Raw genomic sequence first — 25,082 nt, forward strand, 5'->3', positions numbered from 1 at the left:
TTGGCTTCATCTGTTATGCATGAAAGAACAGACGGCGGGTGCTCAGGATTCATAATTTGAGACATCCGGAGACTAAAGACATTGGCCAGATTTAAACCGAAAGATGAACTTGTTGGGTGTCTTTTCAGATTATGGGAGAAGAAGAAAGGAGAGAATTACTTAGTCATCTATGATCCACTCAGAATTCACAGTGAGTCTGCCTGACATCAGAGGGCTCCGCCTCTGGGTTCCGGATATTTTAAGTATCACTGTTAAAAGGGACAAGGAAAAAAAAAAAAAAAAAGGACAAGGAGATAAATGTTGGAAGAGACCCCCCACTGGAGCCTGGAGAGAGAGGTCTTTCTGTGGCAGGAACCGTGGGGCTGACGAGGCCTTGGGCAGCATGAGCACAGGTGCGGCTCCAGGGAGGTCAGGACGTGGTGGGGTCAAGGGTCACACAGATCTGAGTCTGGCCAAGGGCTCTGCAGAGTGCGGGCCTGTGACTGCCTTCCTCCCTAGCCTTGGTGCTGCTGCAGTAAAAGTGCTAAAAGCACTGGGCTCAGATGAGATCAAGTCCAGCACAGCCCCAGGTACATAGTAAGAGCTCAGTTAACGGGAGCTCCCTTTATTGTCAATTTTACTTTGACTTTCCTTAAATGTATTGGGTCCAAATGCCTTTTGCTCTGAGATATACTTTGAACCATCTCAGTAGCCACCAATGACATAATGGTTACCCCCCCGAGTCTCACAGAACCCAGGGAGGTGGGAGGGTGGAGCTTGCTGCAAACTTTTCCCAAATAGGAAAGAAGTGACCAATCCAGGGTCACAGCCTGAGTGAGGCCTTGGGTTTCCCCAGTCACCAAAACACTTCCCACCATCCCCTGCTCCCTCCCCCAGCCCCCGCTGGTCCCCAGTCACACCAAAGCCACACGTCTGGAGTCCACTTGGATCCACTGTGGACTGCCAACTCCAGCATTAGAGTCCCAGGCCCAGTCTGTGTTTAGCTCATAGTGTGCCAAAGGAATGCACATCGGGGGCCCAGGTAAGAATGTGATGGAAGTGATGGACATCCTCCCCGAGAAAAATGCACATGCAGACCCACACCTCATCATATGCACAATCCATGGATTCACAGACCCCTGGCCAGGCAGCCCTGACCTGGGTTCCTGCTGCACTGGCTTGCTGGTAAGCCGAGCCATCCCAGGATAATCTCGCCATACACCCACATTGCCTGGGTAAAAAGGGGCTCCTCTGGGCTTCTACCAGGAGACCACAGACCATTACTCCCACCACGACTTGGCCTGTGGTCACTACCACTGCAACCACTAAAGGCAGGAGCTGCCCGACACTGTGTTCCCACCCAGCCACAGGCCACTCCCTCCAAATGCTCTTTATATTTCAAAAAGAGAACCTTTATTACTTATTCTTTTCCTCATTAGAACATCTTTTACAGCAACACAAAGCAAAGCACAAGACTCATCTGCAGATACACAGGAGTACACCAACAGCGTGTCACCAAGAGACCCACACAAGGGCCAGGTTGGACTCAGACACACACACACACACACACACACACACACACACACACACTCTCTGTACGGCCTCTCAGGGCTCCTGGACCCTTGTGCCAGGAACAGCTGGTGTCAGGCCCTACCTTTGCTGCCTCGTAACAAATCCAGGGGCCAATACCAAGGTCTGGGGTGGGCAGCAAGGTGCAGGAGCTGGGCAGGAAAGGAACTGATCCCCACATTCTGATAAAGATGCTACAAATGCCACCCCACTCCTCGGCCAGGCACCTATCTTTGTGCTGATTCAAGTGCTTAGAGAAGTAGATTCTTAGAAATGGTGTGTGCTTTTCCTGGGCTGGTGAAACCCGCTCCAACTATCATTGGTGACTCAAGTTTAGTAAAGCCAGGCCTGGGAGGCACCTCCAGGTGGAGAGATCACTGGCAGCTTTGCTGGGAGCCCCGGGGTGGAGGGAGGGGGACGGGGAGGAGAGGTGGGAGGAGGAAGGGAGACTAAGAGGATACAGACTATTGCTGGCACGTCCCGATCCAGGGATGAGAGTCAGGGAAGAAGAGCACGATGCTTTGGGGTGCATCTCATTTAGTTTCACCCTCCAAATTAGCATCAACACTTCCATTTCCACGGAAATCGGCAGCCAGACAACTAGCAGGGCACAGAGGCTCAAGCCAGTTGTGTGTGGAAAGGCACCAGATGGTTTGTTATGAAACACATTTTGGTCAGAAAATAGCTGGGGTTTTTGGTTCCTGGGAGGACAACAAAGCCAGAAAGAAAGGAGGTGTGAGCCAGGAGAGGCGAGGGTGAGAGGCAACTTTGGCATCAGATCCGGTTCTACTCTGCACTCCACCCCTTCCAGGCTTGGGGCCTGTCTCCTCCTCCGTAAATGTCCTGACCAGGTCTCAGTGTTGGGCTCCACACAGTCCCAGGAAGCATGGGGAATTGGGGCTCAGAGATACCCACACAGACAGGACAAGTGGGTACGTTCCCGTCCAGCTCGGGGAGAAGGGGCAGGTGGGGGACCCCGACAGAGGTCAGTCACACACAGATGATCCCCACTGTTGCAGTCAGACCCCGGGGACCTGTGGGCAGCCGGTTCCACTGGTTCCGAGCACTGATGGGGACCATCCACAGCGACTTCGGGCCCTTCTGTAAGGGCAGAAAGCTCTATGCAATGCAGCACCATTGAGGAGCCCCTGGGGGCCTCACCTGCCGTGCTTTAAAGTGCCAGCTGCATGTTGTCTTTGGTCAGGGGCTCCCCTCTGTCTCTGAGAGCCCCGGGGCCAGGAGCACAAGCCCAGGCCTGCTGGGCCCCAGTGGAAGGCACACTTGAGGACACAGCGCTCTCCTGAGGCTGCGGGGCCCTCCTGTGCTCAGAGGTGGGGGCGCCGCCACGGAAATCTGGGTTCTTAGAGAGAGAGGAGAGACAAAAAATGCTTTGGTCACCGTCCTGACACCCACAGCAGAGCAGAGCTTGCTTGAGAGAGGGCAGAAAGCTGGTTAAAACACTGCGCTCATGCCTGACGCAAAACCAGCTTCCGAGTTGAACCAGGAGTCACTGAATAAATATTCAAGGCATCCTTCAGTTCTTACAGAAAGAGTGGGGCTAAAAAAAAAAAAATTCTCCTTCCCCCTTGCTTGACTGGTTGCAGCTTTGACTCGAAGGCTGAGGGCGCTGCCAACCAGCAGAGGGAGGCTGGGGTCCTGGAGCCGGCCCACCCCGCAACGAGAGGCTTTGGTCTGTCATGTGTCCTGCCAGCCCGGGCCCTCAGAAGCTGAAGAGGTCATCCTGCTCGGTGCTGCTGCTGTCAGGCTTGTCCCAGTCGACAGGTGAGAGGCACTGGGCGTAATGGATGTCCTGTGCTGTCAATCCAATGTCCAGGACCTGAGGGTTCGTCCGAGACTGCGCAAGCCTGGAAGGCAGAGCTGTGTGAGCCCAGGGCCCCGGAAGGGGCTGGCAGGGGTCTGAGCCGCCCATTCCCAGTCAGAAGTGAGAGGGCATGGATGGGAGAAGGCTAGGACACAGGGGCCAGAGGAGAAAGCCCTGGATGTCAGGAGAGCTAGAGCCTCGGACCGGAGTCTACCCTGGAGGACCACAGGGCTCAGAAAATGCTGGGGCAGGCAGGGGCATTCCCGCCATGGAGAGAGGCCAGGGCAGCCACAGCAGCCCCAACTCCACCAGGAAAGAGGAGGAAGAGGAGCGCTGGTGAGGGCAGGAGGGGCATACGGGGGGGTGGAGGGGGTATAGCCAGAAGCAGACAGACTACTGCCTAGAACTCTGTTCAAAACACAAATTTAAAAAGGAAGGTAACCTAAGCATCCAAAGAATAGGGGAGAGGTAAGTAAATTACAGCCCTGGTCCTTAAAAGAATGTGAGGCAGTAAGTGAGGTGTTTACGAGGAGTTTTTAACAGCCTGGGGAAAACCTCCTGATATGTCAGTGTTAAGTGAAAATGAGGACCCCCAAATACAAATACCATGAGCTGATAAAGGCAAAAAGAAAAAAAAGTGTATACGTATAGGATTAGCATGAATTAAGCCCAAAAGTCTGGGCTGTGGGATTATAGGATGGTGTTATTTCCTGTTTAATGCTTTGCTGATTTTGAGTTGTTAATAAAGGGCACAAGATACCTAAGTAATCTGGAAAAAGCAAATGGAAGATTTTCCTAAAATGAGGGGGCTGTAGTCAGCTAGTGAAACAGGGTAAAAAGAATGTCTTTGCCTCCATGAAAGGGCCACCCATGCTGACCTCCCCACCCCAGGTGCCCTGGCTGGGCCCTGGGGTTTCTAGCAGGCTCCAGCAGGGAGGGGTTGGGGAGGAAGAAGGGGGCTGCCTGGGGTCCCCAGGGAGACTGGGAGACCTGACTGGCCAGGCCCAGTGCTCAGAACCCTGAGCTGCCCAGGGCTCTCTTCAGCCCAGCCTTCCCCAAGCCATGTCCCCAAGATGAAGGTAGCCATGGCTACAGGAAGGGCCTCCGGGAAGATGGAGAAATGCCACCACCCTCAGGCAAGACCAAAATATCTGCTGGCTATGCCTGACATTCCTCCTCTATATATTGCTCCATGGGCTTAATTAAGCATCACCTCCTCCCTGCCCCTTTCCATAACTGCAAAGCCTCTGGAGGGAACAAAGTCTGCAAAAAGCCAGGTCTACAAGGCTACACCGAGTGTAGGAAGAGGGAATCAACCCAAGCTGCGAGTACTGAGTTCATCTCAGACTGTGGTAGAGAAGCCACTAGGAACAGTTTTTGATTCAACAGCAAGAGCCTTTTAGCAGACCTGGCCAACCCCACATAGTGAGTTCCCCATCCCTGGAGGTATTCAAGTTGGGAGTTTTTTTGCTCTGGAAAAGGTCAGAGTTCATGTTCTCAGATATGGCAAAGGACCCCAGAGACCAGCCCATGAACGCCAGCACAAGGAGTCCAACTAACATTACCTTGAAAATGCTTCATCCAGGCCATCATCCAGCTCCTTGGAGAAAACAAAGCAGGACACATGAACCCTCAGTGGGGGAGCCTATGCTCACAGCCAGGGCCTGTCCCAGCCCCGGGTAAGCTACGAGGACTTCAGACACAAGCACAGGAGTCTTGTGAGTGCCGGGGAACAGGCCCAGACAGGCCTCCCACCTGGCCCCTGCCACACGCATCTCAACCCATGGGCCCAAGCCTGGGAAGTGGAACAGGAGAAAGAGCAGCTGGGTGGGTGCAATTCGCAGCTCTGCCACTACCCAGGTGACACCTTGGCCAAGTCACTGCTCCTCTTTGGGACTCAGCTTTTCCTTCCGTAAAGTGAGGGGGTTGGACTGGAGGAAGTCGATGGCTTTCAAGCTGAAGAGCAAAGGGGGCAGGGAAGAAGGTTTTCTTGCTTTCATCCACTTCCAAAAACTGAGCCAGGATTCCAAGCTCATGAGGGATACCTGGTGGCAGGAACCCGAGAGCTCAGGTGAGAAAACAATGGGCAGGGCTCCCTGCAGCTTCCCTGAGTAGAGGGGTAGGTGCTAAGGGTGGTTCCCAGGCAGCAGAGAACAGGCAACTGATGCCTACTCGAGGGGGCCGCTGGGTGGCTCCCAACAGGGAAGAGGATTTGAGTTTTTCAAGTAGGTCAACATTCCAGATATTTTAAAATTAAAGAGACACGACAAAATAACGTGTGATTCTGCAAGTGATCCTAGACCAGAAAAGGGACATACATGTGGAGAAATGTGACTGTGGCCTCTGGATTACTTAGCAGCATCAGATTGACGTTAATGATGTCGATCACTGTAACGTGGTTACGTGAGACGCTGGCACTTGGGAGAATTTGGATGAAAGGTGAACAGGAACGCTTTTACTGTTTTTATAGCTTTTTTTTGTTAAGACCGAAATTATTTCCAAGTGAAAAATTTTTAAAAATTTTTAATAAACTAGTTTCCTCTGGGAGATGCTACAGGCAGGGGTCATCATCTTTATTGAGGGCATGAAAAAGCTGAGACACAGAGAGGTCAGGGGGCTTGCCTTGAGTCACAGAGTGAGTCAGGGGCCAACTGCTGACCGCCAGGCTTCAGGCTCCTCCTTCAGATGGCGGAGCGGGGAGGGGTGTCGGGAGCAAACCGTGCCCACGCCAAGAACAAGGGAGCCTTTGGCTGGTCCTGTGGTGGGCTGAGCCATGGACGCTCAGACCAAGAGGCTGGGCATTGTGAGGAGACAGCTGTGCTGGGAGCCAAGCCTGCTGGGGAGGCAGCCCCGAGTTCAAAGGGAACATTGTGTGCCCCCCACCCTGGGCCTGGGGGCTGCTGGGCTGTGTCTGGCCCTCCCAAAGGACTAAAGTCATGGGTGCCAGGACCTGGGCACTACAACAGCCTTAGGCCTCAACCAGAGATCAAGCTGAGGCTCGCTGGATCCCTGTGGGGTCCCCAGGCCACATGACCACTCACCCAGACAACACTGCTATTGTTCAAGGCTTGAGGCCTGGGTGCCTCGTCCACTTTAGTGGTGTTAGCGCTGACTGTGGACAGCGGGGCCTTGGCCGTCTCTTCCAAGTCCAGCAGGTTCCCAGTGGCAACCACTATGAGGGGTCCGGTCAGGTGTGTCAGTGGGAGGAGCTTCTTATTTCCAGGCCTCATCTCCCAGCCCCATCCTGGAGCCTCCCAGGCTATCCTGGTCCTGACTCTATCCTCAGGAATGGCCTTCCCAGGCCTATAAACCAGACCACCCAGAGCCCCACCTGTGCACCTCCCGAAGCAGCTGGACAGCTGTCCACAAGGCAAGAACCTCTTCCCAGCTAATGTGTTAATGTGTTAGGCCAAAATTTTTACATTCACAACAGGGTGTTAAGTTTTTTAAGAGACCACATGAGAGGATGTTAAATGCCTACACAGAGATGTACACATATATTTATATAGTTGCATAGAGACATATTTGTAAGAACATGCACCAAAACGAGCAATCGCTATCTATATTTTCTAATTCACCTATAACGAACATGTATTACTTATTTAACAACAAAACAAAAACAAGAAGCCAAGGGTCTGCCCCAGCCCAGGAGGGACTGGGGCCCTCTGGGTGAAAGGCAGACCCGATCATGCAGCCTGATTCTGGCCCCACCCCCTGCCCAAAACTCACGGCTCTTCAACGACGGGGTGCTGTCTCGGAGGCCCCCGCCCAGGAGGTCCCCTCCCTCCTGGCTGGCTTTCTCCCTCTTCTCCTTCTCTGTGGGACCAAAGCACAGAGTGTTGGAACTCCTGCCCCCAGCAATCGCTGGACAGAGGCAGGCTGCAACCAATCTCAAGGTGCGGGCAGTAGGTCTCCACCAGGGAGGAAAGAAACTGCAGATCTGACCCTCACAAGAACCCTGGGGAAGGGAGATGGCTGTTCCCATTTCTTCACAGGGGGACACTGGGACTCAGGGAGGTGAATGGGCCTGTCCACAGACACGAACCAGGTAGGTGATGAAGTGGAGTGGGGCCTGAACTCCGGGGGCTTGACCACCCACTCCCCACTCCTCTCTACTCCACCAGCCTTCCCCTATTCCACCCCCATCCACCACGGTGTCCCCGAACAAGACTCACCTTCCTTGGACACCTGCCAAAACTCAAAGGCAACTTTGAAGGCCTGGGCTACTGTGAGGGTGACAGCCTGGGCCTGAAAAACAGGAAGCAGGTTGGGGGTGGGGTGCAGGTCAGGCAGGTAATGGCAAGTCTGAAATGCAAGCCCCGAGGCTCTGCTCCTTCAAGGCTCTGAACTGCCAGATGGGTGAAGGCAGAGTTCTGGCCCCTCCCATGTCACCAAAGCAGCCTAGGGGTGTAACGAGGCCACACCCTCTGCAGGCAGATGGGGCCACATCCTCACCACCGGCAGCCCAGCCAGGGTTCCCACCTCTATTCCAGCCCTGACATTTGCAATGGCTGTTCCCTTCCACTTTTTCCCCTTCCCTTTGGGTTTCTCTATATTCAAATAACTAGGAGGCTTACTTCCTCCAAGAAGCCCCCACTCCAATACCTAAGCACTTCACACAGTAACTTAGCCCTTGGAATCAGAGAACAGAGAAGCCAGAACTGGGAAGGGCCTGGTCACTGCCTGCATGAGCCACAGCCAGAAGCACAGGTTAGACTCTGGTTAGCTCTATGCCTGTTAGAGGGACTTATAACTGGACCCAAGATGCCAATGTGTGCCCGTGCAGGGGACCAAAACCATTCAGTGTCATAACTCACCTGTCAGAGGGGGCCACATCTTGGCCCTTCACCCCTGAGGAACTCCCATCTACCCCTTCAAACCCCACTCAGATATTACCAGCTCTGTCAGGTCACCAGCACGGAGGCCCCTCAGGTACCGACCTCTCCCTGGCATCATGCCCATGACAGAATCACCAGCTCACATTCCTGTGCCACCCCATCTGGGTGCTCCCTAAAGGCAAGAACCCGTTCTAAACACCGCTGATCCCCAGAGCAGACCAAACCGCACTGGCTCCAGGGGCAGGCCTCCAGAGGCCTCACTCAGCCTCCACGTTCATCTCAGCCTCTTCCTCTCTCTGCTTCCAGTTCAGGGTTAATCACAGCTCAGCTTCTAGGAGTGGGAGCCCCAGAGCTCAGCTGTAGCTGGAAGCGACATCCAGCTTCCTTCTGACAGCCTGGGTGTGGGGAAGAAAGTACCGGATTCTTTCAAGTGCGCAAGTTCAGGCCTAACCAGCCTTGGACCCACTCCATTCCCCTCCACCAGACGACTTGATTTAATTGAGAAATGAATCTGTGGCTACTGCCTTGAAAACTTTTTTTAAAATTTAAAATCCTTAAACAAGCTGACTGATCCATGCCAATTAAACTTCACGAAGTATAAAATCTCATTTGAATGTCTCGTCATTTACATTTTTGATGGAAGTACGGGTGCTTTATGGCAAAACTTAAATATGGTAATTAAGTATGAAACTCTTCACAGCTGTTTACAATTTAAGCTGTCACGTCTGAATCAAGTTTAATAGACCCAGTTACCATTGAGAATTGCCCATGAACTAAAAATATGGGCTGATTACCAGCCGGAGTCAGCTCACTATACACCCAAGACAGGACTGGTCACCTAATGTGGCAGGGAGATGGAAACACCATTATTTTTGCCTCCAGGATATCTGGGGGCATGAACCTGATACTGTTTTTGCATAAATCTACTTGTTCATTTGCATACACTCCTGCCCTTTTGCCCTGAAATCCCAAGCTGCAAGTAAACCAAATATAACCCAAGATGCACATGTGTGCATGTGGCTGCAAGCCCAGGATGGGCAGGGACTTGGAGCGGGGTGGGCCCTGCTCTCTGGGGCGGCTGCAGGAATCTGGGCAGCATTACAAGAAAGGACTGCTCAGGGCTGCCCACGGGGAGGTCTTCCGTCCCTTATTCCGCAGGCTAAATGCTTATCCCTCCTAGGAGTGCCTCTAGCCTGTGGGTCTCTTATCATCAGAATCGGGTTCCACCTCACCCAGTGTTTCATGCCTCTGGCTTGTTCCCAGTAACTAGGCTGTTAGCTCCTGCAAGGGGCCGAGTCTAGCTCAGGACCCCCCAGGATCCCAGATTCCAGCCTAGCCCTCAGACCAAGTCGGGCCATGTGTCCCTTATGGCTCTGCTGCCCCAGAAGCATAAATCCTGCACAGAAGGATTACCTGAGGAATGCCAACAGCCATGTAAGGGAGAATGGCTCTGCTGCCTGGGGTAGAACTAGGGGGCACCACCTTGTTTACTCTCGGTCTACCTGCACTGCAACCCTGGGCCCCCGTCAAGCCGGCAACCCCACTTTCACTTCAGAATCCAGAGGCTGCGTGCTGGCGGAGGCCTCCCAGTTGGGCCCAGGGAAGTATTTCTTTGTAGAGGAACTCATCCTGGTCGTGCCCAACAAGAGTCACCAGGGAAAGGAGGCCTGGTGCCTTTGCTGCCTGAGCTGAGTTGAACTGGTGGGCGACCCAGAGAGGAACCCCTTCCTCCCCTCCCTGGGTGGTCCCAGACTCCTCCATTATGCAGGCAGCCCCGAGAAAGGGTGGGGTGGGGACGTGAAGACAGTGGGCCCCCAGCCAAAGGCAACGAGGGCTGTGTCAGCATGCAAATCCGAGCTTCCCCAGCAGGCTGACTCTCCTCGGCCACCCACCCCGGCTCCAGTCACAGCTGAGTCCTCAACCACCAATCATACCATTTAATTCTGCACCTGTGTCTTTGCACGTGCTGATTCCTACACTGGGGTACGTGCACTCTTCTACCACCACCCCCTTCCTCTTATTCCTTCGCCCTCAAAGCTTGACTCTTCTTGAAGTCTTACTGACCTCCAGTGAGACTTAATGACCTCCACCCCCTATATTCCAGTTACCGAATCCTGGCTTCTCTCTCCCACCCTCTTGTTGGTATCTCTACGGCCGATTCCCTGGGTACCCAGTGCCCAGCACGGGGCTTAGCCCCGGACAGGCAGTGGCGAACATCGTGGAGGCACTGGGCAGCAGAGGGGGTTGCAGAACCTGAGATCCCCGTTTCACCTTCTGCCTCCTTCTCAAAAATGTCCACCAAGCCCTGAGAATCTCATGATTTCCAACATGGCCAGGCTACTGCCAGCTTGGGCCCAGTAAATAGGTGGCCTGTTTACACTGCCCTGTGCTGGGCTGTCTGCAGGGTTTCCCCAAGGCTCCCTGAAGGGCAAAGGCCAGCTGAGAAAGGGTGGCTAGGCCAGAATCAAGCCAGTCAGCTCCTGACACAGAGCAAAATGTGCCAGGGAAAGTGAAGGGCCTGGGTAGCCGTTCCCCTGCTGGATCAGGGTCCTGCTGTCAGGGCCAAGCAGTGGGCAGGTTGTTTTCCTCAATAACTGACCTCTTGGCCTGGGGGCAGGCTGATTCTGTTCAAGCCTGTCTAAAGTCCTCTGGCCCCAGACCAGGCCTCCCTTTAGCCGTTGGGCCAGCATCCGCTTTCTTTTACCCCCTGCCTCCCCTTCCCAGAGGAAGCCACTGGAGCCTGGAGCCCTTCCTACCCAGGGTCCACACTCTGCCGCAGTGGCTGTGGGCCAGCTGCCCCTGCCCAGTGCCTGCTCTGGTCAGTGGGGAGGAAGAGACAAACAATGGGGACATAATGAGCCTGTATTTTTAAGTCTGTGTGGCCTCATAAGAGACAAAGCAAAGAGTCACTGTCTGTGAGAACAAAGCTGTCACGGGAGAAGCCACTGCAGCTCAGGGACCTGGGGCATCACGAGGCCTTGGGTGAGTGGCTGGCGACACCGAGTCTACAGGAAAGAAACAAGGTACACATAAGAAAGGGGCCTTTCAGAGCAATCCTGGAGGTCAATGAGGTGCCCTCTTCATTCTGCTGATGGGCAAGCAGCCCAGAGAAGGGCAGGGTCTTATCCATAATCACACAGCATATCAGCCAGGATCAGACCCCTAATCTGTCTCGTCCTGTAATGCTCTCTCCAAAAGACCTGTGTGGGAGGCTGAATCATAGCCCCCAAAGATGTCCACATCCTAATCCCCAGAACCCATGAGTGTTAGCTAGAATGGCAAAGGAAACTTCCCAAATGTGACTAAGTTAAGGATTTTGAGATGAGGGTTATCCTGGATTACCTAGGAGGCCCAGCCACGGGAGCCTTTTAAGAGAGAGGAGGCAGGAAGGTCAGAGCCAGTGACAATGGAAGCGGGAGGAAGACTCTTCTAGTCTAGTACTGCACTGCTGGCCGTCAGGTTGAAGAAAGAGCTAGGAACCAGGGAATGGTGGTCTCTAGAAACTTGTAAAAAGGCAAGAAAATGTATTCTCCTCTGGAGCCTACAAAAAGATCACAACTCTGCTGACCCACTTTAGACTTCTGACCTCCAGAACCATAGGAGAATAAATTTGGATTGTTTTAAACCACTAAATTTGTGGTAATTTCTTACAGCAGCTCTAGGAAACCAATACCATATTTCAAGCAGGCCCCGATGGGGACAGCAAGCCTGGGGGCCATGTAAGAGTGCGTGTCCTTGATGAGAGGAGAGAGGATCCTGTCTCCTTGGTTCGGAGGACCATAGGGCATGGTGAGTAGGGCTTTGGGCTCCACACAGCGGTTAACAGGAGCCAACACTAAACCAATAAATGTCAGGAATTTCCTCACAGAGCAGATGCTCAGACCTTGGGGCCTCCAAAGTGAAAGCCTCAACATAAAAGTGGACTCACTCTGGCTGCTGGTCCCCAAGTTCAAGACAAAATGCAGAGACCACAGAGGTCCCACTTGTCTCAGCTGGATGTGGCGAGGAGGCAGCCTGGAAATGGGGTAAGGAGCTCGGGGCTCCCGAGGTCATGCAGGGAGGGGGAGAAACATGGGTTTAAACCCTCGCTCTGCCTGGGCAGCTGTGTCATCTTCAGCAAGACAGCTGACCTCTGTGAGTCTGTTTCCTCATTAAAAATAAAAACAGTGAAGACAGTAGCAGCTGCCACCTCACAGAGCTGTGAGGACTAAACAGAAGATCCCTTAAAATCCATCACTGAAAGAGGCACATGGTAGGTACCCCAAAATGGCCATTTCCCTCCCCACTCTGGTCACAGAGAGCCAGTCCCCTTGCCCTTCCCCTGGGTTCTCTGATCACCAGGCTCCAAGGACTAATTCCTACAAGGGTCCAAACCCTCAGACCATACTACTGACAGGAGAGACTCCCCCGACCCCATGTTGGCTTGCCACCGCCCACAGGCCAGGCTAGCCAGCCAGGGCAGCCCACAATGACAGACTGCCCAGTGACTGCAGCCTTACTTGGTGCTCTCACCATCCACGTGGGGTTCCCAGGAATTTCATACTTCCTATTAAGTGACATCACCTCTGGGTCCTGCCTCCCCCCAAGGGCAGGGCTGCTGAGGCAAGGCCAGAGCCTGCCAGGGACCCAGGCCCTCCCCACTGACCATTTTCCGTTTGGTGCAGAGGAAGGCATGGCACTCGAGATTCTCGTTGTGCTGGCTCTGTGCAATGTAGGCAAACACTTTGTCGTGCATCTTGTCTGCTGTGCAATAGGAGATCCTGAAAGACAACAGGGGAAGTGTCACCAAACCTGGCACAGGGGCCTGCCCACATCTGGGGTGCCCCATAGGGCATCTCCCCTGAGTCCCTGAGAGCCAGCCATCCTACTCCACCAGGGGGAGACTCTGGAGATGGCTTTGGCCTCTGGGACTGGCATTCTGGGCCATCGATGGGGGGCACCCAGGCTAGGCAAGAAGGAATGCAGGGAAAGACAGGGTACTTCCCCTCTTTACTGAGCCATACTCCAAAATGGTAATGGCTATGCCCTTCCTGCATCCCAGGCAACATTTTAGATATGACTTCACTTAATTCTCAGAGCTGCCCTCCAACAGGTTCTATAATTGTCCCCACTTTGCAGACGAGAAAACTGAAGCTAATGGTCTCAGACCACCAAGCTAGTGGCAGAGCTGAGAACTGTACTCACCTGTGGATTCCAGAGGCTATAACCACTGTCAGGCTACCCTTAAGGGTCTGGGCTGACCAGACGGAAGGGGAAGCAGGACACCACCCTGCCCACCGATGCCCTTCACCAGGCCTTCCCTCCCTGCCCTCCATCCATGCCCCTGCCCAGAGGTTGGAGGAGCTCTAGGCCCTCTCTCCCAGTGTGACTGACACTGCTGGCAAATTGTCCCAGAGCTGTGGTCAGAGGTGGAGGAGCTGGGAGCAGGGTGAGTGTGTGAAGATGACTGGACTGGGAGCCCCAGCCAAACCAGGAGGGATACACAGCAATCCCCTCTTGGTGGAACACGTGCCCCCATGCCCCCTCATTTGCTCCTTCCCTGCTGGCTGCTCAGCCTGGGAATCTCAATTAGGAGATGGGACGCCTGGGTGGCTCAACTCTTGAGCATCTGCCTTTGGCACAGGGAGTGATCCCAGAGTCCCAGGATCAAGTCCCACATCAGGCTCCCTGCATGGAGCCTGCTTCTCCCTCTGCCTATGTCTCTGCCTCTGTGTGTGTGTGTGTGTGTGTGTGTGTGTGTGTGTGTGTGTTTCATGAATAAATAAAATCTTTAAAAAGAGAGGGGGGGGGGGGGGGACTGGCAGCCCAGAGGTGGGACAGGAGCTCAGCTAACTCCTTCCCCCAGTGTGGCCCCAGCTCCTATCACAGCCATGAACAAAGGGATCAGCACCACTTAAGACCCCCAGGCCAGCAGCTACCTCTTCGCCATCCCAGGGAATCCAGCCTCCTGCCACCTCCCTGGGGCAGGCCTTGCTGGGTCCCCTCAGGCAGGCCCCTCCTTCTCTGCCTTCTTGGGAAATATTATACCCTCCCTCCTATTTCTTGCCCTCCATGTCCTCCCTGCCAGCAAGGGCTGGGTGTGAGCCCTCCCCTAGTTAAAGGAGGCAGGCACAATCAGGAAGGTGAGAGGAAGACACCAGCCAGAAACTCTAAGACCAAACCCCGCCCACCCCCACCCCTCACCTCTCCAGTACTGGCTTGTGCTCCAGTGGATTGAGCCAGTGCTTGGAAACAAAGCAAGAGGGTGGAGGGATGCCCAGCAGCTGGGTGCCCACTGGACAGAACTCCAGCCTTGGTGCCCTGGTCCCACCTCAGCTACTACCTCACTGTGGGGCCTTGGGCAACTCCCCGAGCCTCAGCTTCTCTGTCTGTAAAATGGACTGTCCCTTCCAGCACTGAAATCCTACAACTGACCAGCCAAGGGAGGGAACGGAGAGAGCTTGAGGTTTCAAGGGCTGGGCTCTGCTTCCTTGAAAACAGTGCCCACCCCCATACCATCCCCACTCTGGCCTCAGACTCTGCCTTGAGGCCTCCCTGAATGCCTGGCCACATGTTCAGAGCTGAGCTGCTGCATTCACAGTGGAAGAAAAAGGCAGAGACTGGGCAGCGCTCTGCTCCAAGCCTGACTCAGCAGCCCGCCTCGGGAGGGGCAGTAGGGAGGGGGCCCTAGCCCTGACTAGAGCTCAGCTGCCTACTTCAACTAGAAATAATGACAGCAGCAACTGCCTTCTACCAAGTGCCCACTGACAGCCAGGCACTGTGCACTCAGCACTTCCTAACAGCACAAGGAGGCAGCATCTGTTTCCAACTGCACAGACACACAAGGAAACTGAGGCCCCAAGGTCAACCAGAAGGAAAGTGCTGGAGCCTGGATTCAGAAAGGGTGACCCCCCCCCCCCCAACTCCAGCCCCTGCACCACTAACCCAAGTGGCAGAGTGAATGTGGGCAATGCTGAGCATACCTGTAAATGGACACGTTCTCAATGAGCTGGTTGGTGATGTTGTCGGTCAGGATAATCCCCCGTGGCGACACCTTGAGAGTCACTTTCTGCAGCTTCTTCCCGCTAGCCTTGGCCTTGGGGTAGATGTGGGTCAGAGAAGCCTGCGTGCCCCACTTGGGACCTATCTCATGGACTGCACCTAGCTTGTCCAAGCCCCAGACTCGGGGCCCCAGTGAGGCCTCAATGTAGAGACAGCAGACACTCTGGGGAGGATGGAAGTCCGCACTCTCCTGTAATAAACTCAGGGCAGCTGCTCACAGAGCACCTGCTGTCTGCCAGGCACTGGACCTTGAGTCATCCTTATAGGCAACAGAGCTTCTCCTGGGGGAAATGGACTCAGAGGTTAAAGGACCTGCCCCAGGACACACAGGAGAGACCGCAGACTCTGAGCACTGACAGGGCTATCACAACCCAGCAGGATCACTCCTGGGGACTCCCCACTCCACCCACTACACGTGTGAAGGTCTGTGTGGAGGGCTCCAAGGCCACCAAGGAAGGTGTACTTCTAGGGCCATGCTTACTCAGGATGGGGAGCTAGGGACTAGGGACGGGGGACAGCTGGTCTCTGGTGGGTTACCCTGTCCCTCAAGCCAGAGGGCAAGTGATTGGGTAACAGCTTGGCACTAAGTCACCAACCCTTAGGCAGGGGACCTGAGTTGGAGGAGGGGAGGCTGGAAGAGGCCATGGCCACAAGAGCTGGAGAGGAGGACACTGACCCTGACCCCACAAGCCCAGTGGCTCCCCTCTACCAGAGTCCCTAAGCTGGATGCAAGAGAACTCAGGGGCAGGAACAGCTCAGATGAATCCAATCAGGGTAATAAGCAGGGGATGAGTGGTACCTCAAGAAGCTGGCCCTTGGCTCATGGCTCCCCCACCCTGCCTGGGGCTCACCGTGGCCACAATCCTCTTGACAGCAGCAGCTGACAGCTCCTCACCCTTGGGCTGCTCCACCAGCGTCATGCCCAGGTACTTGAGGCTGAAGAGCATTCCCTCGAGCAGTGTCTCCCGAGTGTCTGTCCAGTTCTCTGGCAGCTCTGGGCAGGAAGAAGACAGGTCCTCAGACCCTGTCCTCCCAGCCCCCACTTCCTAGGGAAGACGTAGCAAGGGGCATTCGGGTTCGTCTATCTACCATTATTTTTACCTATAATAAAGAACAAACATTTTCCAGTACTCACCAAGAACCACGCTAAGAAACCTTATATAAAATAGCCTCATTAAGTCTTACGACAATCTATGAGATAGACACTTTTATCATACCCACTTACAAAGACACTGAGGCCTGGGGAGATAAAATCACACAACCAAGTCCACAGAGCCAGCCAAGTATAAGAGCCAAGATCCGAACCCATATTTTCAAGTTCAAAGCCCAAATTCAACTTCAACACTAATGCTTGCTGAGAGCAAACCATGCTTTTTTTTTTTTTTTTTTTTTTTTTTTACTGAATCTTCTGCACAGTCCTGTGACATGGATGTTATCCTCACTTTATAGATTAGGAAATAGGAAACTGAGGCTCAGAGATGCAAAGTCATCAGACAAAGACCACATACAGTGAGTAAAAGGTTGGGAGTTAGGCTCAACCTGGGTGAGCCTCCCAGGTTCCCACTCAAACCTGGGTGGCTCCCAGGGCCCCAGCCTGCTCTGCTGCCCTCCATCTGCACAGCCCTAGAGAGGAAGAGGCAGGGAGGAGGGGGACCAGGAAAGAGGTGGTGATAGGGTCGGGCAATGGGAGAGGTGATTGCTCAAATGACATCCTATGAAGGCTTCCTGAATCCAGCTCTGCTTCCCACCACCTGCACATGTTGGGGAAGTCCCTTCCCCTCTCTAAGACAGTAATGCTGAAGCAATGACACAGAGCAAGGCACATGGAAAGGTCCTCTGAAAACTCTGGCCATGACAGAGATCAGGAAGGTTGGGAAATGGGAGAAAGAGCCCAGCTCACTGGGTAGGGAAACAGATGGAGAGAGAGAGAGTTGGAAAGCCCCTGCCTCATTCATCCACATGAGAGAGGGCCCTGAGCAGGCAGGAGGGCATGTGTGGTTTTCATCAGTGGTTTGAACAACCCCAGGATCCCTCCCCAGATCATTCAGCTGGAAGCAATGAAGCCAGAAGCGGAAGAAAGGTCTCTAAGGACCCTTCCAAGACCGATCACCAAGACAATGAACACCCCATGCTCCTGCCTGTCAAGGCCCTTTGCCTGTCCTTTATTATCCTTTCTCCGATGCTGCAGTGTAGGAGGTACTAGGATTGTACTTTGAAGAGGAGGAAACTGCTCTTTAGCTGCACACAATCTTGGATAGGGCAGGATCCATAGAGGAACCAGTTTCCAGGGGCCACCACGGCCAGGGCCAGCTTCCCTGGACCATTTTCTGAGAGAGGAGTGGAGAGAATCTTGTGCTCCTCCAGAGGCCCTCAGTGGCTGTAATGGAAGAGCCACAGGAAGAAAGCTTAGGAGTGGGCATCAATGGTGCCAGGGCAGCTGAGGTTCTGAGCTGGCACAGCCTGATTCTGAGGGTCCTGCACTATTGGGTCCAGGTGGCAGCACTGGGCCCCTCTCCCTTGTCTGGCCCATGCTGCCCCTCCTAGCAACTGTCTTGGGAGTTCTACTCCTCCCGGAGCTCTACCTCCCTCTGCACCAGTCAGAAGGAGCCTTGTATACCCACACCTCTCTGGCTTTGACTTGAACAAGCCACTGTCCCTTTCTGAAACTACTTCCTCCTCTGAAAAATAATGCACGTATGTTGGGTGAGGGCTGTTTTAAAGAACTTACGGGTGTACCCAGTCCCCGTTTGAGATCCAGGTGAGCAGGGACTTGTTGACTGGTCATCCAGAGTCTGGCATGTAGTTGGCACTCAGTATTTGCTGAGTGAAGAAATGACCTGGACAACTCCAAGGGTTCTTTCAGCCTTGCAATGTCTCAAACCCCATCCTTAGCTCCAATCTCCAGCCCATTGCTCTCTAGCCCTTGAACTTGGGCCACCGACCCAACATGAGGCCCAGCCCCCACTGAGAAGACCCTCAAAGTGACCCTATCCACTGCTATATCAATCACGAGCCTACTTCACTTGATCCTCCAAAAAAGAATCAGAAAGTCCCTGAGGTGTCCCAGTTCTGGGATGGGTCCCGGTGAAAATCACATCTGAGCCTTGCTCTCAAAGAAACCAAACACCACCATATTACCAGTGCAGAACAGAGCTAGCGAGCAACAAAAACAACAATAACAAAGCAGCTCTTACCATTACTTCTAACATTACAGTACTTTGCAGGCACACATTCTTTCATTTCTGTTTCATAGGAGGGAAGGGAGAGTCAAAGGACAAGTAACTTGTCACATTAGTTGTTGTCTGACTGTAAATAAAGCCCAAGCTCCTGACCAGTAGCCCATATAATCTTCTCATGAGGCAAACTACCTTGATTTTAGCAAAAGGTCAGAAAGAAGTTCCTAAAGCCAGAGATACTTCTTCCCACAATTCCTAATTCCTGAGGCTTCCCCTCAGTGGGTACTCAAACTACCACTCTCAACCCCAGATGCATCTAAACTACATGCTGCAATGCCTATCGCTAATGTCCTTGACAGACATTGCTAATCGATTGCAGCTCTATTCCCTCTGATTTACGGCTTTGGACTGTTTCTCCATATAAGGCTCCAGGCAGGCAATACCAATCAATCAGGGGTGGCCTCCTTCATCTAATTATCCATCCCTGCCCTACAGCAAGCATCCTTCCTCTCTGCCATTTTCGTGTCCCCACTACCCCATTTCCTCTGGTTCAGTTGGCCCCTCTCCAAAGCCACTTCCGTTCCTTCTATTCCAAAGGGCCAAAGCTTGCCAAGGTCACAGATGACCTCTTTGCTGTCAAAACAATCCCCAGTCCTCCCTGACCTCTGAAATGCTTAGCATATTCTGCATTCTTCCTTTTCTGGCCTGACCCCTCCCCTATTCTGCGGCCTCTTTCATGAGGGCCCTGGTAGACTGGTTACCACTCATCAGCCTTGGAGACCCTCTGCCCCAACTCCTCACATGACAGATGACGAAACTGAGGCCCAGGGAGGGATGGGACTTGGGTAAGATCCCACAAAGCAGAGCTTCACTCCCACACACACACCCCAACCCACTAGAGGCAATTCTGACTACAGGCAATGACTACTGGGGAGTCACAGGTGTCCCAGTCTTCTCTCCCACAATATCCCTGCATGCACATACTCATTCACACGCACCTGAGCACACACAGCAGAAGCTGCAACCATGTAGAGTCTCTTCTTCTTTCCCACTTCTGTAGCTTTGCTTAAGGAGTTCCTTCTATCAGAAATGCCCTTTCCTTTATTTGATTGAAACCCCTTGCATTTAGCCTCATCCAGGCAGCCTTCTTGAAGGCAGGATAGCCTGGCTGTTAAGAGCAAAGCTCTTAATCCTAGAATCCCAATTCTGACATTGTTTGAATGATCTTGAGCAAATTCATTACCTTCCCTGACCCTCAGTTTTCTCTTCCAATAATATGCGGGAAACAACAGTCTCAGGCTCACAGGGCTGCTGTTTTGACCCTTTGATGAGATAATGAGGTAATAAAACGTAATGTACTTAGCACAGGACCCCGCCCTTGGTCACGCCTCCTGATGAGGCCCTCTGTCAGAGGGTCGCTGTGCCTCTCTAGAGCATGGATTTCCTTCTCTTCCTTCTCCAGCCACATCACTCACAGCCAGCAGCTGCCTACCATGTGTCTTCCTCTTGAAGGACTCTTGTTCATGTGTGTCTCCCCCAGGAATAGAAGAAGGTGCACTCCTGTCCAGTGTTACGGCTCGGCCTCGTCCTTTTCCTCCTTCCCATTACCCTATCCTCCCGGCCCAGCAAGATCCTCCTTCCCCTCTAGGGAGGGAAATCTGTCTCCCCCTCCTATACTGTCCTTCTGGGCATGACTCATAAGGTCTCTGGTGCCCACACCCTCCCTGAAGAAACCTGCACCAAAGAGCACTCAGTATGACAAATGCAGAGTTTGTGTCTGCTCACCATCCATCTCAGGCTGGCGGCCACATGCTCCTTCCTAGGAGGAGCCCGGGGCTTTGGGAAGAGCTCCCAGAGGCCCTCAGGCAAACACAGGCCTGAGTCCACAGCCCTGTTCCGGTCCTGGTTATTTTTGGTCCTGTGGTGGGTAATGACTGCGCTATTTTAACTTAGCAATTTTACAGATGACCTGCTGTCACAGTTAGCTGGGGACGGACCATATGCCCAGTTTAACCCGCGGCAGCAAACGTGTATTCTTTCCTCATTAAGGCCCCCTGCCCAGGGTTTGGAGCTGGGCAGGGTGCCCTGTGCCCCTTTGGCTGCCCAGGAGACCCAGCCTGGCTGGTGTCTGGAACATCAAAGTTATAGCCAAACCCATGGGCCAGGGGGACCATCCAAGGGTCCTGGCCTCCAGCCTTTTCTAGTCTGGTGGGGAGGTGGCCTCAGAAGCCACAGAGTAACATCTGAGAAGGCAACCCGAGCCCTGGCATGACCTGGAATGTAGCTGCTTCTCTAAGGCCACAGTCTCTGACAAATGGGTTCAGTTCCTCAAGAACATCATCAGAAACAGGTTCATCATGTAAGAAGTGCCAGGCAAATTCAGAAGTTGTTAAGATTATCAAAAGAAAATAATTAAAAAATGATGATAGCGTAAGCTCTCATTTCCTGGATGGCTACTTACTCTGTAAGAGAAAAACATGCTTGTAAAGGTTAAAACTATGGGGTCTGGAGATGGGCTATGGGGTTCAGGCACTCCATCCACCTCCCTGGTCCTCCGTTTCCTCACTTAAAAATTGCGACAAGAAGCTTGTCCACCGCACAAGGTTGTTGTGAGGATGAAATGAGTTCACACCCGAGGTGGGCTTAGAACCATGCCTGGCACATACTGAGGGCCACTGAAGTGTGAGCTACTGTCATTACCCAGGGTCGAGGGCTAAGAGCTTGAATGTGCACGCAGCCATTTACAATATTTTTGAGGAGAGGCAAGGATATATTAGGATTCCCACTTTACAGATGAAGAGGCTCGGAGGAGTCTGGCCATGACTCATAATTGACAATGCTGGTCTTTGCCTCCCACAGCCCCATGCCATTCGCCCACTCCCGCAACCCACCGAGCTCCTTCCCGTGTGAAGCAGGGGTCAGGATCACACAAAGGGATGGGCATCGTGTCCTGCATGCTTGCCTGAACAGGGTGAGCAGGGGATGACCTGACTCCTTCAAGGCACATATGCCTCCCTCGGCCGCCAGACCTGTGAGAAGCAGTGCCCCGGCCTCCAGTTCAACGTCCCCTGCACCTGCTGTTCCCTCTGGCTGGAAGGCTCTTCCCAGGTTCCTCCCTCCCTCCCTCACATGTGCTCCAAGTCACCTTCTTGGAGAGGCTCTTCCTGACTGCCTGCACGGACGCTCAGTGCCCCACTGCCATCCCCTCAGTACACACCATTTCCACACATGCCACCTCTGCCTGCAGCTCTGGCTGCCGGAGGTGTCAATGCCCATGCTCATTGGGGCATTAAGGACTCCCATCCCTGAACCCGCCACTGCCAAGAACTGCCCCTCAAACAGAATACCCGAAGAGCACATTCTCTACTGCCTCCCAAAGCTCCCAAAGTGCATCCCAAGGGATGGCACTCTGGTCACCCATGCTGGTGACTGGCTTCATACTGTCCACTTTTTGGACTCTCTTCCCCTCTCACTTCTCCTAGAAAGATTTCCTGGGATCTCTTTCCAAATAGATTTTATCTGCACTCAGATCCTTCTCTCAGCACCTGCCTTCTAGAACCCAAAGCAAGATACTACTCTAAGAAAGGTCCCCGCCATTTCCTCAGCCCACTTTATCCTTCTTCATGGCGTCACCACTATTTATCACCACACCTTTCATTTGAACCCTGGTCCTTCTGTCTGCCTCCTCCAGACAGACTGACTTGTTCACCACACTCTCCAGTACCTATCAGTGTGTGACACACAGTTTGTGATCAATAAGTATTATGACCTGGGGGCTTATTTGCACTATGTTTTATTGTGAATATTATAATTAAGTACAGACAGAGTCTCCGACTCTAGCGTTCCTGGAACTTGTACCTTGCATATTTTTTTACCTGCTGAGTCCTTGGACAACCTGGAAGCAACCTGAGGATCAGAGAGACCCTTCTTTCCAAGAAGGGATCTGAGTGGTCAGGGTGAGTCAATTTTCAGGCAGTTGGAAGAAAGGAAAATCTCTGACTAGGGACTGAGATTAAATATTTATGGCTCCTGAAGAGATGGGGAAGACATGTGTGGGAAAGGGAGACAGTTCTCCTTCCAACTCCCGACCCGCCGGGAGACAGGTGGTCATGAGGTTCCATCCAAAAAAAGCCTGGGGTTCTAGCTTGCTGTGTGACCTCAACCAAGCTGCCTCCCTTCTTTGGGCTTCAGTTTCTCCACAAATAAAACAACGATCGTGCTAATCCCAGCTGAGGCTCAAAGCTGATAGCAGGTGTCAAGTGTAACCTTAACTCCACTGGCTTCATTTTAGCCCTAAAAGTCAACCACAGGTCTCAGTTCCAGGTGGCCAGAACACCATCTCAAGCCAAACCTTCTCAGCATCTTCAGCCCAGACACACCCCACAGCTTCCCTCTCTACCCTGTGGCCACCACTGTTCTCAGGGGTTGTCAGCCGAACCTAAAATGGGGCCTGCCCAGCTCTTCCTGTGGCCGGAGTGCAGGGGGTACGGGGATTAGACCCCTGGGCTGGGGATGTGGGGTGCTGCGTCTAAGAAGCTGTGTTAGAGCCTGACACCTCAGGTCTTTTATCTCTGACACGGGTCTGATAAGAATCCCTGCCGTTACTTCAAAGGAGCAAATGAAATGAGAGAAGCAAAAACTGTGTAAAATATAAAGTGACAAAAGCAGGAGTTACTGTTTATTGAATCCCTTTGCTATTCCAGGCAAAACACTATTTCATTTAATCCTCACAAAAAAAAAAAAAGAAAAAAAAAATCTGAGCTGGGTACTATCGCTATTTACAACTTAAAGATAAGGGAAGTGACAACGACAAGGGACAGATGAAGATTCTAGAAAGCTCAAGACAGCACTCTGGGCTTTCTGGGGATCTGCAGGGGAGGGCGTTCTCCTCTCCTTTTCTCTGGGCCCCCAAAACTTGTTTCACCACAGGAGTCATCATGTTGAAGGTCCACATGACAGGAAGTGGGAGCCGGACAGAGGGAAACTATCAATTGGTTGTAAGGAGGAAGCATTATCACTAACTTTCTCAACACCCCTGTCAGGTTAGAATTCTTTATCCCCATTTTGCAGGTGAGGAAACTGAGGATCAAAAAGAAGAATGACTTGTTCGGGATCAGGGCAGCAGGAGAAACTCTTTTCCACCATCCATGGTGCCTACCTCTCCCCTTTCCTCAGAATCAGAGGCTTCTAAGCTTTCTTCCCTTGCCCAGCACCCTCTTCCTCCCTCATCCCAGGAGAAAACTGCAGGGTTCCTCCACTGGAACAAACCATTATTCTCAAAAGTCCCAGTCAAATCCCAAAAATACTTAAAAGGGCTATTTAGAGGGCCAATAAATGGGGGAGGTGGTGCATCCCCCGGCTGGCCCAAACCAGCCCTGATGGGTCTCCGACCCCATCCCCACCAGCAGGCACCAGTCCCTGTTCCCAGTGCCAGCCTTGGTTTAGGAGGTGGCTACGGCTGCAACAGCACACTGGGGCAAGAGGGAGGGGAGGGGCAGGGCGGGCTTCCTAGGCCCAGACACGCTGGCACTGAGAACTCGGGCTCCCCGCGGAGCCCAGGAGAGGAGGAAGGGGGGTGGGGTGTGACTGTAGTGTCAATGGTTTCTAGGTGCGAGGAGAACCTGGAGCCCCAGGTGCTCGACAGGAGTGGGAGGTGGGAGTGTCCACAAGTCCTGGTCGGGCTCCCCACCGCCCAGGAAGGCCTCTGGGACTCCAGGCAATCCACTCCCTTTCTCCCGGAGAAAAAAACAAAAACAAAAACAAAACAGACCTGGGCTGGGTTTCTCAGGCCTCAGGGGAAGAAGGTGCCAGGTGACGGGTTCCCTGGGAGTAATTTGAGACGGAGAGAGCAGGGAGGGGGCGCCTCCCAGACACCCTCGGGAGAGGCAGAGGTGGCGGCGAGTCTGCCACTCGCTTGGGCGCCCGGGGGCTTTGGAAGCCCGAGGGGGAAAGTGCGGGAGAAAACAGGCTTCAAAACTAGCCACCCTGCCACCTGGACGCGGGAGGAGGAGGGGGCGCTGCGCTCCGGACACCCTGAGACCCCGGGCCGAGCCTCGCCCCCAACCTCAAGCAGGTACCTGCCAACCCCGCTCGCACCCCTGGGTCGGTTCCCGGGCGACGGCGAGTCAAAGGCGGCCTCACGGGGCGGTGGCGGCGGGAGGCGGGCGCGGGGGAGCCCCGGGGCTCCGCGGGCACCTCCCCGTCCCCCGAGCGGCGCGGCGCGGCGCCAGCTGCCCTCGCCCTCACCTGCGGCCCCGCCGACTCGCCGCCCGCACCTGGGGCGCCCGGGCTCCGCCCCCCCCGCCGCCCCGCCGCCCCGAGCGCGCCCCGGAGCCGGAGCCCGACGTGACCCCGGGCGACCTCCCGCCCCGCAGGGCCGGACCGGGCCTCCGCCCCCGGCGCCCGCGGGAGGCCGGTCGGCGCCGCCCGACCCCCGCCCGGCCCGGCGCGCCCGCTCACACTCACTGCGATGCCGGCCGCCGCCCCCCCAGCTCTGCTTGGCGAGGCTGGGGCTCCGGATCAGCGCCCGCCCGGCGGACTTGAGCGCGTCCATGGCCGCTCCGGCCGCCGCCGCCAAAACTCCGTCAGGGAAAACTTTCCGCCGGGGCCGCGCGGCTCGCGGGCTCCGCGCTCCTCCCCCCGCGGCGCGAGCTCCGC

The 25,082-nt window shown here is 54.0% G+C and overlaps 1 protein-coding gene across 3 annotated transcripts; it reads right to left on the bottom strand.

The window, feature by feature from the left end:
* Window positions 1–1,369: 1,369 nt before the first annotated feature.
* Window positions 1,370–25,082, bottom strand: LDLRAP1 (low density lipoprotein receptor adaptor protein 1). 3 transcript variants are annotated; one of them, XM_072827750.1, is made up of 9 exons: window positions 24,891–25,082; window positions 16,101–16,243; window positions 15,171–15,283; window positions 12,854–12,968; window positions 7,546–7,618; window positions 7,100–7,186; window positions 6,412–6,542; window positions 4,936–4,970; window positions 1,370–3,413 (listed from the first exon to the last, which is right to left on the bottom strand). In XM_072827750.1, the coding sequence occupies exons 1-9, from the start codon at window positions 24,976–24,978 to the stop codon at window positions 3,269–3,271; spliced, it is 930 nt and encodes a 309-aa protein (XP_072683851.1). In that variant the 5' UTR covers window positions 24,979–25,082; the 3' UTR covers window positions 1,370–3,268. The 3 variants fall into 3 exon arrangements, with proteins under 3 accessions (XP_072683851.1, XP_072683852.1, XP_072683853.1); XM_072827751.1 differs by having other exon boundaries at window positions 4,936–4,967; window positions 24,891–25,075; XM_072827752.1 differs by lacking the exons at window positions 1,370–3,413; window positions 4,936–4,970 and adding an exon at window positions 4,989–5,415 and having other exon boundaries at window positions 24,891–25,077.

This window comes from Canis lupus, chromosome 5, assembly GCF_048164855.1.
Source record: "Canis lupus baileyi chromosome 5, mCanLup2.hap1, whole genome shotgun sequence".
NCBI lineage: Eukaryota > Metazoa > Chordata > Mammalia > Carnivora > Canidae > Canis > Canis lupus.